The sequence below is a fragment of the Nerophis lumbriciformis genome, linkage group LG18 (assembly GCF_033978685.3).
Source record: "Nerophis lumbriciformis linkage group LG18, RoL_Nlum_v2.1, whole genome shotgun sequence".
NCBI lineage: Eukaryota > Metazoa > Chordata > Actinopteri > Syngnathiformes > Syngnathidae > Nerophis > Nerophis lumbriciformis.
In genome coordinates this window covers 3215001-3232457 of record NC_084565.2, presented here as the reverse complement: position 1 = coordinate 3232457, position 17457 = coordinate 3215001, and the positions used below count along the sequence as shown (strand labels likewise).

Here is a 17457-nt window from a genome sequence, read left to right as displayed (position 1 = left end):
AGGATTTACGAATGAAGAATAACTTCAGAAGGTGAGCGCTATGTTTATTTTGTGTGTTGTGACATTAACGTTCGAGCAACATTATGTTACTATTGCTCTACACCATTTTGAATTTTACTATGTTTGTGATTGCACATTTGCGTACATTTTGGGACAGAGTTGTTAGAACGCTGGTTTTCAATATATTATTAAAGTTTGACTGAACTATCTGACTGTTTTTTTGACATTCACTTTAGCGCAGCGTTTTTTTGACATTCACTTTAGCGCAGCGTAGGCGCGGCTTATAGTCCGGGGCGGCTTATTGGTGGACAAAATTATGAAATATGTAATTCATAGAAGGTGCGGCTAATAATCCGGTGCGCCTTATAGTGCGGAAAATACGGTACTTTAATTTAAAAAAAATTCACTGAAAAAAGGTTGAGAACCACTGGTATAAACAACTTTAACACTGTTACAAATATGGGCCACACTGTGAACCCACACCAAACAAGAATGACAAACACATTTCGGGAGAACATCCGCACCGTAACACAACAGAACAAATACCCAGAACCCCTTGCAGCACTAACTCTTCCGGGACGCTACAATATACACCCCCGACCCCGTCCACCTCAACCTCCTCATGCTCTCTCAGGGAGAGCATGTCCCAAATTCCAAGCTGCTGTTTTGAGGCATGTTAAAAAAAAAGATCGCACTTTGTGACTTCAATAATAAATATGGCAGTGCCATGTTGGCATTTTTTTCCATAACTTGAGTTGATTTATTTTGGAAAACCTTGTTACATTATTTAATGCATCCAGCGGGGCATCACAACAAAATTAGGCATAATAATGTGTTAATTCCATGACTGTATATATCGGTATTGCTTGATATCGGAATCGGTAATTAAGAGTTGGACAATATCGGGATATCGGCAAAAAAGCCATTTTCGGACATCTCTAAGTTGTATAATAGATTATATAGGACTTCTTTTTTTAACACTTTCATGACTGTAATGCGATCGCTCCTCTACAGTTACAATTGAGTCGTAGGTGTGATTAATACTTCCCCCCCCAAAAAAATTAAGTCAAATAAAAGTCTAATATTTACTAGGATCGTTGATATCGGAATCGGTAATTAAGAGTTGGATAATATTGGATATCGGCGAAAAAGCCATTATCGGACATCTCTAGAGACAACCCTAGTACCGGTACATACAAGTTACAGTTTAATAAAAATAATAATACAATTAAAAATCCAAAGGAGACCCACATAAAACAGTAGGTTGCTGCATGACATCAGGAATAAAGTCACTACAGTGCTACATTGTTGCATATTAGTTAACATTGCACAAGTAGTTGGGATCAACACATGTTTACACATACAAAATTGCACCAAAAAAAGCATACATAGGGTTGCAATTAATTTAAATGGGTGCGATTTTAAATTGTAATTTTTTTGTAATGTCCACATGGTTGAGTGGGCCGGTTGTGTGTTGGTTATAGTTGTATTTGGAGCAGGTTGGGGTATATAAATTGATGCTGTAATATACAAGCCATGGTCATTGACTACCAACAATAACATTGTTGACAAGGTGGGATAAAACTAGTATGGCCTATGACTATTACTTATCTCATCTCCTTTTTTTACCCGCATGAGTTGCACTTTCTCTCTGCACAAAAGACGTTGAAGTGCTTCAAAAGCTTGCTCCTCACGTTGAGTATCGTGACGATGTTCTCCAACACGTGTTCAGTCTTTAAGCCCCTTCTCCAAAGTCTGCGAGCAGGCAGGAGTGTTGGCCGGAGAGAGGTTCGAGGAAGAGGCCTTTCGAGGGGGTTTGTGAAATATGTACGGGGTTAGGACGGGTCTTGTTTAACTTAATCCCTCCACTGAAACCTTAAGTAAGGAACCGTCTGCCCAGCCAGGTCTTCACGACGTTGGGGTTTGCTGAGGGTGTCGTCTTTTTGACGTGTTTTGCAGAATTTGGAGTGTAGTTAAGGACCTTTTCAAAGAACTGGTTTTGTTTAAGTAAACAGCCTTGTCTTATTTAGACTAGTCTCTTTCTTCAAATTTAACTGCACTTTTTTTTAAAATTATGCCTATCACGATTCTTATGTAAGACAAGAACAGATGCTTTTTTTTTATTGCATTCTAACTCTTAAAGGGGAACATTATCACCAGACCTATGTAAGCGTCAATATATACCTTGATGTTGCAGAAAAAAGACCATATAATTTTTTAACCGATTTCCGAACTCTAAATGGGTGAATTTTGGCGAATTAAACGCCTTTCCATACCTGCCAACTACTCCGGTTTTCCCGTAATTAGTACGGTTTTCATCAACCTATTCCGGGTTACGGTTGCAGTGATAAAAAATACGGTTTTTCATTACCGTATTTTCCGCACTATAAGGCGCACCGGATTATTAGCCGCACCTTCTATGAATTACATATTTCATAATTTTGTCCACCAATAAGCCGCCCCGGACTATAAGCCGCGCCTACGCTGCGCTAAAGTGAATGTCAAAAAAACGCTGCGCTAAAGTGAATGTCAAAAAAACAGTCAGATAGTTCAGTCAAACTTTAATAATATATTGAAAACCAGCGTTCTAACAACTCTGTCCCAAAATGTACGCAAATGTGCAATCACAAACATAGTAAAATTCAAAATGGTGTAGAGCAATAGTAACATAATGTTGCTCGAACGTTAATGTCACAACACACAAAATAAACATAGCGCTCACCTTCTGAAGTTATTCTTCATTCGTAAATCCTTCGAATTCTTCGTCTTCGGTGTCCGAATTGAAAAGTTGCGCAAGCGTGGTATCCAAAATGGCCGGTTCCGTCTCGTCGAAGTCATCGGGAGTCAGTGTCGCTGTTGTTCTGTGAATCCTGCCTTCCGGAAAGCTCGGACCACAGTTGTGACCGAAATATCTGCCCAGGCATTTACGATCCACTGGCAAATGTTGGCGTATGTCGTCCGGCGCTGTCTGCCCGTCTTAGTGAAGGTGTGTTCGCCTTCGGAGCTGTGTGAAAAAAGCCACCCGGCCTCTTCGCGTAAACTTCCCTTAACCACTCGCTCATCTTTTCTTCATCCATCCATCCCTTCGAGTTAGCTTTTATGATGACGCCGGCTGGAAAGGTCTCTTTTGGCAATGTCTTCCTTTTGAATATCACCATGGGTGGAAGTTAGCATGGCAAGCTAGAACCACAGTGAAGGATGACTTCTCATTCCCTGTGGTGCGAATATTCACCGTACGTGCTCCCGTTCCACAGTGCGGTTCACAGGAATATCAGTTGCTGTGAAATACGGTAGTAATCCGTGTGCGGATGGAGAGATTGCGTCTTTTTATGAACCGGATCCTTTTCGCTTAGTAGGAGCCATTTTGTGGTCTTTACAGATGTAAACAGGAAATGAAACGTACGGTGATATCCGCGCGTTTTTTCTTCTTCTTCCGGGGGCGGGCGGTAGCTTACAGTAGAAGAAGAAGCGCTTCCTGTTCTATGGGGGCGGGTGCTTACCTTGGCGGTTGCTTGCGTAGAAGAAGAAGCGCTTCCTGTTCTACCGGGAAAAAAGATGGCGGCTGTTTACCGAAGTTGCGAGATCGAAACTTTATGAAAATGAATCGTAATAAAGCGCACCGGGTTATAAGGCGCACTGTTAGCTTTTGAGAAAATTTGTGGTTTTTAGGTGCGCCTTATAGTGCGGAAAATACGGTAATTAAATTATTTTTTATTTTTTTTAAGTTTTATTCAAGAAATCGCGTAACAACAATGACAATCGACACTGCTTCCCGTAACTTCCTATCGAGCCATTCCGAATGCCACGCGCGAGGCTATTTATAGCACCGCTGCCAAGCACGAGTTTCCAAACGAGCGAACGATCATGGAATCAGCCGGAGAAAAACGAGTCTTAAACCGAAAAGAAAACTGCAGTCATTCCGTTCCAAAAAGGGTGAAAACTACGCGAATTGCACCTTGTGCAGACAAGATTTTTTGATCGGACACGGAGGAATTAGCGATGTAAAAGACCACGTTGGGACAAAAGAACACAAGTCTAATGCCGTTGCTAGCGATACAAGTGGAAAACTTTCAACGTTTTTCGGATTTTAGCCACAAAAAGGTAATGACACCAATGTTATCTATTGGAATTGTTTAGTACTGTTATACTGTTAAAAGTGTTTATACTATTTATGCTTTCAAGTCCAAGTTGAAGAAATCTTGTTAAATGTTGACAGCATAACTACCAAAATACAGAAGTATGTCCTTAATATTTTTGCAGTGCTATTTCTGTTGAAAAGTTAAAATGATTACATTAGAGATGTGATGTGCCACTTTTCAAGTGTCTGATGGCTTAAATTCATTTTCATTAATTTTTCATATTTTGAATTCTTTTGAAAGGCTTACAAAAAACTACATTTGAATTGTAATTCCATGCTATTGACAGGACTATTAATTTTAATGAAGTTAGCTTACCATGTTTACAGTATGATAATTGTGATAGAAATGTGAATTTTAGGCACAGCATATTTTATACAATTGAACAAGGCAGTAGATTATACAAGCTTGGACAGAAAGTTAATAATGACACCAATTTTTTTTTTTAATGGATTTGTTTTACCATTTGTTTACTGTAAAACGTGTTTATACTGTTTATACTTTCAATTAACAAATTGAAGTCTTGTGAAAGGTTGACAGGATAACTGGCATTAACTGTCAAAATAATTTCAAACTATTGAAGTTAGCTTACAGAATAAACATGTCAATCAACCCATATGATTTTTGCTGTAATATTTTTGTTTTGAAAAGTCACTGTGACTGATAGAAAAGTGATGGTTTTAGCAACATTTTAATCTGTCTGAATGCTAATAATCATTTTGCGTCGGGGGGCGAAGCATGAACCCCCCCACCAGGACTTTGTCCTGGACCTACCGGGGCCTGCGGCTCCTGGACCCTGGCTACTAGGCTTTTCTGATTTCAAAAGTTGGCAGGTATGCCTTTCTATTATTCGCTCTCGGAGCGAAGACGTCACAACGTGACGTCACATCGGGAAGCAATCCGCCATTTTCTCAAACACATTACAAACACCGAGTCAAATCAGCTCTGTTATTTTCCGTTTTTTCGACTGTTTTCCGTACCTTGGAGACATCATGCCTCGTCGGTGTGTTGTCGGAGGGTGTAACAACACCAACAGGGACGGATTAAAGTTGCACCAGTGGCCCAAAGATGCCAAAGTGGCAAGAAATTGGACGAAATTTGTTCAAAATACGAGGGTGTGGGGAAAGCCGACGAAAATGGTCAGTCGTTTGTTCTGCACACTTTACCGACGAAAGCTATGCTACGACAGAGATGGCAAGAATGTGTGGATATCCTGCGACACCCAAAGCAGATGCATTTCCAACCATAAAGTCAAAGAAATCTGCCGCCAGACCCCCATTGAATCTGCCGGAGTGTGTGAGCAATTCAGGGACAAAGGACACACTGAGGGTGGCCATATAAACAACTTTAACACTGTTACAAATATGCGCCACACTGTGAACCCACACCAAACAAGAATGACAAACACATTTCAGGAGAACATCCGCACAGTAACACAACATAAACACAACAGAACAAATACCCAGAACCCCTTGCAGCACTAACTCTTCCAGGACGCGACAATATGCACGCCCACTACTGAAATATAAATTCATGACAAATATTGCAGTAATTACGTTATGGAGAAAGATCATTGATCTAAATTTAAAAGCCCAAGTGTGTGTGAGTCACTAGCTAAAAACCACATCTGGCTTTTTTAATTTCGGGCAAATCTGTGACGCTGTGAGATCACACCCTGTGTGTGTGTGTGTGTGTGTGTGTGTGTGTGTGTGTGTTTCTACCCTTCTTAAGACACGAAGAAGGAAAAGTATCTTCCATATGAGGAGGTGTAAACAAGTGATGACATAAATCATGGTCCCAATAACATTGCATCTAATAGACAATGTCTCCTTTGCACCCCTGCTGGTGACATCTATCAACATGAGGGGATTTTTACAATATATGAAATAACAAGTGTGTGTAAAAATTTGAAGTGCACCCTCTCTGGCCAACATATGTAATAACAAGTGTGTGTAAGTAATTGAAATGCGCCAACTTTGGCCAAAGTTAATTAAAAAATAAATAAATAAATATGTATATAGACATACTGTAATAACGAAGTAAGTAATGAAGATTAAAGGGGAACATTATCACCAGACCTATGTAAGCGTCAATATATACCTTGATGTTGCAGAAAAAAGACCATATATTTTTTTAACCGATTTCCGAACTCTAAATGGGTGAATTTTGGCGAATTAAACGCCTTTCTATTATTCGATCTCGGAGCGATCATTTTCTCAAACACCGAGTCAAATCAGCTCTGTTATTTTCCGTTTTTTCGACTGTTTTCCGTACCTTGGAGACATCATGCCTCGTCGGTGTGTTGTCGGAGGGTGTAACAACACCAACAGGGACGGATTCAAGTTGCACCAGTGGCCCAAAGATGCCAAAGTGGCAAGAAATTGGACGTTTGTTCCGCACACTTTACCGACGAAAGCTATGCTACGACAGAGATGGCAAGAATGTGTGGATATCCTGCGACACTCAAAGCAGATGCATTTCCAACCATAAAGTCAAAGAAATCTGCCGCCAGACCCCCATTGAATCTGCCGGAGTGTGTGAGCAATTCAGGGACAAAGGCCCTCGGTAGTACGGCAAGCAATGGCGGCAGTTTGTTTCCGCAGACGAGCGAGCTAAACCCCCTGGATGTCTTGGCTCACACCGTCCCTTATGCCACCGAAGATGATCAAGAGAAGAATATCGACCCTAGCTTCCCTGGCCTGCTGACATCAACTCCAAAACTGGACAGATCAGCTTTCAGGAAAAGAGAGCGGATGAGGGTATGTCTACAGAATATATTAATTGATGAAAACTTTATTCATTACTTGCGGTTTTACGTAAATTATTATACATAAACTGTGTTTACCAATAATTTAGCTTAAAAACATTACAACACTTAAAAACAAACACATACCAATCGTTGGTTAGAAAGCGATCGCCGAATTCGTCCTCGCTTTCTCCCGTGTCGTTTTCGTCGGTTTCGCTTGCATACGGTTCAAACCGATATGGCTCAATAGCTTCTGTTTCTTCTTCAATTTCGCTTAAGCCGCTGAAATCCGAGTCTGAATCCGGGCTAATGTCGCTATACCTTGCTGTTCTATCCGCCATGTTTGTTTGTGTTGGCATCACTATGTGACGTCACAGGAAAATGGACGGGTGTATATAACGATGGTTAAAATCAGGCACTTTGAAGCTTTTTTTAGGGATATTGCGTGATGGGTAAAATTTTGAAAAAAACTTTGAAAAATAAAATAAGCCACTGGGAACTGATTTTTAATGGTTTTAACCCTTCTGAAATTGTGATAATGTTCCCCTTTAAATAAATGCTAGCAGAAGTCAGCTAACAACGGAGGTAATGTCGCTGCGACTTTTCCGCCTATAAAGTGCTTTAAAAAAACATCCATCAAGGTTTTATATACATGTAAGTATATATATATATATATATATATCATGTAGTAACATTCATAACACAAATTTGTATTTTCTCATTTTAAGCATACAGCGGTGTAGGGCTGGGCAATATATGGAATATACTGGATATATCGCGGGTTTGTCTGTGCGATATAGAAAATGACTATATGGTGATATTGGAGTATACGTTCTCACGCAGTTGCTTTTAGAGACGTAAAACAAGCGCACCTTCTTACATACGTCACATACTGTCATACGCCCTGGCCGAGCAGAGAGGTAGCGACATGGGTAAAGTTAACTGTGATGCTAGCGGAGAGGTGCGAGTGGTAATACGAGAGAAAGAAGGTGCGAATCTGGTAACAAATGAAGGAATAATTAATTCCCAAGAAAAACAGCAGGGGGTCCATAATCTGGCGGTGGTTTGGCTTCAAGCGGGAAGATGTTGAACGGACAACCGTAATATGTCAAGTATGCGGCAAAAGCTTTGCTACAAAAAGTAGCAGCACTGCTAATATGTAGCATCATTTGAAAAGTCACCCGCTAGAGAATAAGGACTGCTTGAAACTCCGCATGTCAACATCTCCGTTCGGTGCCAAAACAACCATTTCCAGATCAACACCGTATGAAACAAATAGTAAACAACCGAAGGAGATAACGTCCGCAGGAACCTACCACATAGTGAAGGACGAACACTATTTGATTTCCTATTATAGCTCATTTTTATTTGACTTATTGAAATATCTTGTGTGACATCATGCACAAAAGTGCACTTTATTTGTTTTAAACTATTGTAGTGGCGTTCTGTACAAAAAGTGCTCCTCAATTTAGTGTTGTTTTGATATGTCATCTTAGTGACATCATGCACAAAAGTGCACTAAATAGCTTGTTTTTAAAATGTCTCTGACAATCTTGCACTTTCTGTTTTGGAAATGACATGAATGTTTGTGCCACTGCTTAATAACTCTTTAATAAATACACTTTTAGTCTCTGCATGAAAGTTTAAAAGTAGCATATATTAATGCAGTATGAAGAAGAATGTTTTAATGTAGACACATAGAATCATCATACTGCTGTGATTATATGCATCAAGTGTTCATTCAAGGCTAAGGCAAAATATCCAGATATATATGGTGTATTGTGACATGGCCTAAAAATATCCAGATATTAATAAAAGGCCATATCGCCCAGCCCTACAGTGGCGTATTAATTTCACACTCATCAGAATGTTCGCTTTTCCCTTAAACAACACTACTACCGTATTTTCCGCACTATAAGGCGCACCTAAAAACCACAATTTTTCTCAAAAGCTGACAGTGCGCCTTATAACCCGGTGCGCTTTATTACGATTCATTTTCATAAAGTTTCGGTCTCGCAACTCGGTAAACAGCCGCCATCTTTTTTCCCGGTAGAACAGGAAGCGCTTCTTCTTCTACGCAAGCAACCGCCAAGGAAAGCACCCGCCCCCATAGAACAGGAAGCGCTTCACCCGCCCCCGGAAGAAGAAGAAAAAACGCGCGGATATCACCGTACGTTTCATTTCCTGTTTACATCTGTAAAGACCACAAAATGGCTCCTACTACGCGACAAGGATCCGGTTCATAAAAAGACGCAATCTCTCCATCCGCACACGGATTACTACCGTATTTCACAGCAACTGATATTCCTGTGAACCGCACTGTGGAACGGGAGCACGTACGGTGAATATTCGCACCACAGGGAATGAGAAGTCATCCTTCACTGTGGTTCTAGCTTGCCATGCTAACTTCCTCCCATGGTGATATTCAAAAGGAAGACCTTGCCAAAAGAGACCTTTCCAGCCGGCGTCATCATAAAAGCTAACTCGAAGGGATGGATGGATGAAGAAAAGATGAGCGAGTGGTTAAGGGAAGTTTACGCGAAGAGGCCGGGTGGCTTTTTTCACACAGCTCCGAAGGCGAACACACCTTCACTAAGACGGGCAGATAGCGCCGGTCGACATACGCCAACATCTGCCAGTGGATCGTAAATGCCTGGGCAGATAGTTTCGGTCACAACTGTGGTCCGAGCTTTCCGGAAGGCAGGATTCACAGAACTGCTGCACAACAACAGCGACACTGAATCCGATGACTTCGACGAGGCGGAGCCGGCCATTTTTGGATCCCACGCTTGCGCAACTTTTCAATTCGGACACCGAAGACGAAGAATTCGAAGGATTTACGAATGAAGAATAACTTCAGAAGGTGAGCGCTATGTTTATTTTGTGTGTTGTGACATTAACGTTCGAGCAACATTATGTTGCTATTTATTGCTCTACACCATTTTGAATTTTACTATGTTTGTGATTGCACATTTGCGTACATTTTGGGACAGAGTTGTTAGAACGCTGGTTTTCAATATATTATTAAAGTTTGACTGAACTATCTGACTGTTTTTTTGACATTCACTTTAGCGCAGCGTTTTTTTGACATTCACTTTAGCGCAGCGTAGGCGCGGCTTATAGTCCGGGGCGGCTTATTGGTGGACAAACTTATGAAATATGTAATTCATAGAAGGTGCGGCTAATAATCCGGTGCGCCTTATAGTGCGGAAAATACGGTAATCACGACAGGCTTCATGATATATAACGAAGACCACTTTGGGACAAATGATGATCCAGAAACCTATATAATAATATTTTTGAGCCTGAGTATAGGGAGGATGATCTACAAGTTTTAGAAGCTGAGTGATAAACCAGTGGTTCTCAAACCTTTTTTCACCATATACCCCCTTAGAAAATACTTGCCTCTCCATGTACCACTTTAATATTAAAATACAGTAGTGTAGTAGGCCTAAATATTCATTAAACAAAAGACGGATGATTTATTCACAAGTGTTTTCAATGTCTTTTTCCACTGTAACATTACATACCGTTTGAAAAATAACACTGTGCTCGAATAATTTGGCGAATCGTTAGAAAGAGCCCGCGTACCATGGTTTGAGAATCACCTGATCAGCGCTAGTGAAGCACTAATCATAATGTAGCATAAACAAGAAATACAAACTACCAATACACCTGTAAAAAAGCAATCACTTACTTACTTAAAAAAAAAAGAAGAAAAAAGACAAAAACCGGCGTCTTTTAATGTCTTTCTCGCCATCTTCAGGTTTAAACTTCTGGGTTTGTGGCTACAACATTCTACCATCCAGGTGAAAGGCATGAATTATAACCTGGAATTAACTTTCACCAACTCAGAGGGGATGAAGCAGCTCATAATGTCAACACTGTAGCTGCATAAGCTAGTTAGCACCGCTAATGGTAGTTCCTTAACGTTAGCGCTTATAATGACAATATCGCTAATAATTGGTTAATATTCTGGTCAAGAAATGTAAAGGGAGTATTTATTGTTGGTGTTTTTTTTTTTACAATGTTCTTAGATTACTTTATGGGCACAATAGAATACTCCCGTTAGCAGCATCGTTAGCCACTTCGTCATTGCCATATTTTACGCTTTAGAATGCATTAAAAAACAAAAACCTGTCTTAGATAGGGATTGTGAACGATAGTCAAAAAGTGCAGTTTTTTCCCCTTTAACAATATCTCATCTACTTCCTCTCGCGTTCCTAGTAAATATAAGACTTTTATTTGACTTAATTTTTTATTTGGGAAGTATTAATCACACCTACGCCTCAATTGTAACTGTAGAGGAGCGATCGCATTAGTCATGAAAGTGTTAAAAAAATAAGTCGTATATTATCTATTATACAACTTAGAGATGTCCGATAATGGCTTTTTTGCCGATATTGTCCAACTCTTAATTACCGATTCCGATATCAAGCGATACCGATATATACAGTGGTGGAATGAACACATTATTATGCCTAATTTTGTTGTGATGCCCCGCTGGATGCATTAAACAATGTAACAAATAAAATAAAAAATTTTAAATAAATAACAAAAACTAGAACAGCCTTATAGCTAGAACGAGCACACATATAACAAACAAACAAAAAAAGTGATATCGTCTGTCATTCAACCCTAAGTTAAAGGTGAACAGGTAGCATCAACTATTTGTGGTGGATCACCACAAATAGATGTGATGAAAAATGACAGTGAGTTTAACTCTTGTGCCTGAAGTTCTGCATTGCAAAAAAACCGTTCTTATTTCTGTTCATTTTCCTTCTCAGTGGCACACTCGGACTCTGTGTTTAGCGTGGGATTTTGACCATGAGCTCAGTCGCAGTACTTACGCAGGAGAGCTTCAATGAGCACCGCATCGGGCTCCTGCAGGAGCAAGGTGGTGGTGAGTACCTTCTTAAACGCTCGCGTTGGAATTGTAATAATAACCAGCTGCCGGGACAGGACCTGGTGCGGGAGAGGAGGAGGAGGCCCTTCCCACCTACAAGGACGCCTTCCCACCTCTACCTGAGAAGGCGGCCACGACCGAGGGCACCCAGGAGACCACCAGCGCCTGGGCTTCCAAACTCCGCCCTCTGAAGTCGTCTGTCATCACCCAGGTATGACCTGCCAGTGGACTAGTTGGTCAGGGTTTCCCCTAAACTGCCAAGATACCTGTGGCGGTGGGGGCGTGGTCACAATGATGTCATCCAGTAATTTCTATGATTTTCTTTAAAAAGGCTCAAAAATGTATACATACATATAAAACAAGTCTGTTTTTATTCATTAGTATTAACATATACAGTACGGGCTAGGGCTGGGCCATATGGCCTTTTATTAATATCTCCATATTTTTAGGCCATGTCACGATACACCATATATATCTGCATGATGTCACTAAGATGACATATCAAAACAACACTAAATTAAAGTGCACTTTTTGTACAGAACGCCACTACAATAGTTTAAAACAAATAAAGTGCACTTTTGTGCATGTCACTAAGATGACATATCAAAACACTAAATTAAAGTGCACTTTTTGTACAGAACGCCACTACAATGGTTTAAAACAAAGTGTACTTTTGTGCATGATGTCACTAAGATGACATATCAAAACAACACTAAATTAAAGTGTACTTTTTGTACAGAAGGCCACTACAATAGTTAAAAACAAATAAAGTGCACTTTTGTGCATGATGTCACTAAGATGACATATCAGAACACTAAATTAAAGTGCACTTTTTGTACAGAACGCCACTACAATAGTTTAAAACAAATAAAGTGCACTTTTGTGCATGATGTCACTAAGATGACATATCAAAACAACACTAAATTAAAGTGCACTTTTTGTACAGAACGCCACTATAATAGTTTAAAACAAATAAAGTGCACTTTTGTGCATGATGTCACTAAGATGACATATCAAAACACTAAATTAAAGTGCACTTTTTGTACAGAACGCCACTATAATAGTTTAAAACAAAGTGCACTTTTGTGCATGATGTCACTAAGATGACATATCAAAACAACACTAAATTAAAGTGCACTTTTTGTACAGAACGCCAATACAATAGTTTAAAACAAATAAAGTGCACTTTTGTGCATGATGTCACTAAGATGACATATCAAAACACTAAATTAAAGTGCAATTTTTGTACAGAACGCCACTACAATAGTTAAAAACAAATAAAGTGCACTTTTGTGCACGATGTCACTAAGATGACATATCAAAACACTAAATTAAAGTGCAATTTTTGTACAGAACGCCACTACAATAGTTTAAAACAAATAAAGTGCACTTTTGTGCATGATGTCACTAAGATGACATATCAAAACACTAAATTAAAGTGCACTTTTTGTACAGAACGCCACTACAATAGTTTAAAACAAATAAAGTGCACTTTTGTGCATGATGTCACTAAGATGACATATCAAAACAACACTAAATTAAAGTGTACTTTTTGTACAGAAGGCCACTACAATAGTTAAAAACAAATAAAGTGCACTTTTGTGCATGATGTCACTAAGATGACATATCAAAACAACACTAAATTAAAGTGCAGTTTTTGTACAGAACGCCACTATAATAGTTTAAAACAAATAAAGTGCACTTTTGTGCATGATGTCACTAAGATGACATATCAAAACAACACTAAATTAAAGTGCACTTTTTGTACAGAACGCCAATACAATAGTTTAAAACAAATAAAGTGCACTTTTGTGCATGATGTCACTAAGATGACATATCAAAACACTAAATTAAAGTGCACTTTTTGTACAGAACGCCACTGCAATAGTTAAAAACAAATAAAGTGCACTTTTGTGCACGATGTCACTAAGATGACATATCAAAACACTAAATTAAAGTGCAATTTTTGTACAGAACGCCACTACAATAGTTTAAAACAAATAAAGTGCACTTTTGTGCATCATGTCACACAAGATATTTCAATAAGTGTCTAATAAAAAGGAGCTGCATAATAGGAAATCAAATAGTGTTTGTCCTTCACTATGTGGTAGGTTCCTGCGGACGTTATCTCCTTCTGTTGTTGACTATTTGTTTCATATGGTGTTGATGTGGGCATTTTGTGGGTGTGGCACATGTGACATGCAGAGTTTCAAGCATTCTTCATTCTCTAGCGGGTGACTTTTCAAATGATGCTACACATTAGCAGTGCTGCTACTTTTTGTAGCCACGCTTTTGCCGCATACTTGACATATTACGGTTGTCTGTTCAACATCTTCCCGCTTGAAGCCAAACCACCGCCAGACGATGGACCCCCTGCTGTTTGTCTTGGGAATTAATTCTTCCTTCATTTGTTACCAGATTCGCACCTTCTCTCTCTCGTATTACCACTCCGCTAGCATCACAGCTAATGTTACCCATGCCGCTACCTGTCTGCTCCGCGAGGGCGTATGACATTGCACTGCGATATATGGATTATATTCCACATATGGCCCAGCCCTAGTACAGGCCAAAAGTTTGGACACACCTCTTCCTCATTCAGTGTGTTTTCCTTATTTTCATGACTATTTGTAGATAGTCACATCACAACTATGAATGAACACATGTGGAGTTATGTACTTAACAACAAAAGGTGAAATAACTGAAAACATGTTTAAATTCTAGTTTCTTCAAAATAGCCACCCTTTGCTCTGATTACTGCTTTGCACACTCTTGGCATTCTCTCCATGAGCTTCAAGCTCACCCGTGAAGTGAAAACCATTCCAGGTGACTACCTCTTGAAACTAGAATAATAAAACATGTTTTCAGTTATTTCACCTTTTGTTGTTAAGTACATAACTCCACATGTGTTCATTCATAGTTGTGATGTGACTATCTACAAATAGTCATGAACATATTCTATCTATTTCTCTACCTCTCTATCTCTCTAAGTCTCTATCTCTCGCTCTCTATCTCTCTGTCGCTCTCTCTCTCTATAGTTCTCTCTCTATCTCTGTCGCTCTCTCTCTCTATCTCTCTATAGTTCTCTCTCTATCTCTCTGTCGCTTTATCTCTCTATAGTTCTCTCTCTGTCGCTCTCTCTATCGTTCTCTCTATGTCGCTCTCTCTATCGTTCTCTCTAAATCTCTCTATAGTTATCTCTCTGTCGCTCTCTCCCTCTATCTCTCTATCGTTCTCTCTCTATCTCTCTGTCGCTCTCTCTATCTCTCTATCGTTCTCTCTAGTTCTCTCTCTATCTCTGTCGCTCTCTCTCTCTATCTCTCTATAGTTCTCTCTCTATCTCTGTCGCTCTATCTCTCTACAGTTCTCTCTCTGTCGCTCTCTCTATAGTTCTCTCTGTCGCTCTCTCTATCGTTCTCTCTCTGTCGCTCCCTCTATCGTTCTCTCTATGTCGCTCTCTCTCTCTCTCTCTCTCTCTATCGTTCTCTCTTTATCTCTCTATAGTTCTCTCTCTATCTCTCTGTCGCTCTCTCCCTCTATCTTTCTATCGTGCTCTCTCTATCTCTGTCGCTCTCTCTATCGTTCTCTCTATGTTGCTCTCTCTCTATAGTTCTCTCTCTATCTCTCTGTCGCTCTCTCCCTCTATCTCTCTATAGTTCTCTCTCTATCTCTCTACAGTTCTCTCTCTATCTCTCTGTCGCTCTCTCTATAGTTCTCTCTCTATCGTTCTCTCTATCGTTCTCTCTATAGTTCTCTCTCTGTCGCTCTCTCCCTCTATCTCTCTATCGTTCTCTCTCTATCTCTCTGTCGCTCTCTCTATCGTTCTCTCTATGTTGCCCTCTCTCTATCGTTCTCTCTTTATCTCTCTATAGTTCTCTCTCTGTCGCTCTCTCTCTCTCTATCGCTCTCTATCTCTCTCTCTATATTTCTCTATCTCTCTCTCTATAGCTCTCTATCGCTCTCTCTATCGCTCTCTCTATCGCTCTCTCTCTCTATCACTCTATCGCTCTTTCTCTATCTCTATATCTATCTCTATATCTCTATCGCTCTCTCTATCTCTATCGCTCTCTCTATCTATCGCTCTCTATCTTTATTGCTCTCTCTCTCTATCGCTCTCTCTCTATCGCTCTCTCTCTTTCTATCTATCTCTACATCTATTTCTATATCTCTTATTAAATGATCCCCTCAACTCCCCCCAAAATGGATTAACTCGCTGGAATAAAAAAGACAATATAACATACATCCATAAACGTAGACGCATGTGAAAAAGTGCAATATATTTATCTGTACAGTAATCTATTTATTTATTTATTTATATATATTTATATATATTCATTTAATATATATATAAAAAAAAAAATTATATATTATTTATTTATTTATTTATATGTGCACCTTATTACTTTTTTATCCTGCACTACCATGAGCTTATGTAACGAAATTTTGTTCTTATCTGTGCTGTAAAGTTCAAATTTGAATGACAATAAAAAGGAAGTCTAGTCTATCTCTCTCTCTCTCTCTATATGTATCTCTATCACTTTCTCTATTTTTGTATATCTATCTCTCTATCTATCTCTATATCTCTCTCTCTCTCTCTCTCTCTCTCTCTCTCTCTCTCTCTCTCTCTCTCTCTCTCTCTCTCACGTGGAATTTTGGGTACATCACTTGTCAATAGTGCACAAATACTAGGCTATATATATCGATTTATACAGTAACGGCCAGCTAATGTTTCCCCCACGTTTACAAACGCAACGTCCGTGCCTGAAAGGCCATTGGTGGAGAATGAGGAAGTGTTGTGTGTCCGGGGAAGGGTTCCATACGATGAGTTTAAAACATGCGGGAATCTAATGTACTTGGGTAGTGGACTACTGGACTGCTACGACAGTGAATACTTGACGGTAGGATTTAAAATTGGAGCTGGGAAATGAGGTGTAGTTTGTGTTGGATTAGTCTAAGAGGGTCTGCGTATGATTGCACAGATGTCTTCACTTATTTGCACCCACTCTTGCTTGACTTGTGGTCGGGCAATCAACCCCATTTTCTACACTGATGTTTTAATAACTGGAACGCCTTCACTCTGGTACCAGGTTTTCCATGTTCCTCTGGAAGAGCGCAAGTACAAGGACATCAACCAGTTTGGGGAAGGAGATCAAGGAAAGGTTTGTGTGGACATCATGCACAAGACCGGAGCCCACCTAGAGCTCTCCTTGGCAAAAGACCAGGGCCTCTCCATCATGGTGTCCGGAAAGCTGGATGCCGTGATGAAGGCTCGCAAGGAGATCGTGTCCCGACTGCAGACTCAGGTGAGGAGCTCAGACCATTAATCTGGTTAATAATAACGTTTAAAAAATCCGGACAGGCCTCAGCCACTGTGGGCATCCCCAAGGAGCACCATCGTTTTGTCATTGGCAAAAATGGGGAGAAGCTACAGGAGCTTGAGCTTAAGACTGCCACCAAAATCCAGATCCCCCGGCCCGATGACCCCAGCAACCAGATCAAGATCTCCGGAACCAAGGAGGGCTTGGAGAAGGCAAAGCACGAGATCCTGTTGATCTCAGCCGAGCAGGTGCATAGAATAAGAAGGAAGTAGAGGAGTCATGTGTTTCATCTATTGAAGAATGTTGTCGTCTCAGGACAAGCGAGCTGTGGAGAGAGTGAACATCGACAAGGTC

At 40.0% G+C, this 17457-nt stretch overlaps 1 protein-coding gene across 4 annotated transcripts in view; it reads left to right on the top strand.

The window, feature by feature from the left end:
- hdlbpa (high density lipoprotein binding protein a) overlaps positions 1 to 17457 on the top strand; it is an 87184-nt gene that overhangs the window by 31477 nt on the left and 38250 nt on the right. For 3 of the 4 annotated variants that reach the window (XM_061977472.2, XM_061977473.2, XM_061977474.2), the window contains exons 3-7: positions 11670 to 11785; positions 11845 to 11999; positions 16873 to 17088; positions 17145 to 17351; positions 17419 to 17457. The exon at positions 17419 to 17457 is cut by the window's right edge and continues 177 nt beyond it. In XM_061977472.2, coding sequence (XP_061833456.1) covers positions 11710 to 11785; positions 11845 to 11999; positions 16873 to 17088; positions 17145 to 17351; positions 17419 to 17457 — 693 coding nt within the window. In that variant the 5' untranslated portion in view covers positions 11670 to 11709. The remainder of the gene's footprint in view (positions 1 to 11669; positions 11786 to 11844; positions 12000 to 16872; positions 17089 to 17144; positions 17352 to 17418) is intronic. The other variant, XM_061977475.2, reaches the window with a different exon arrangement.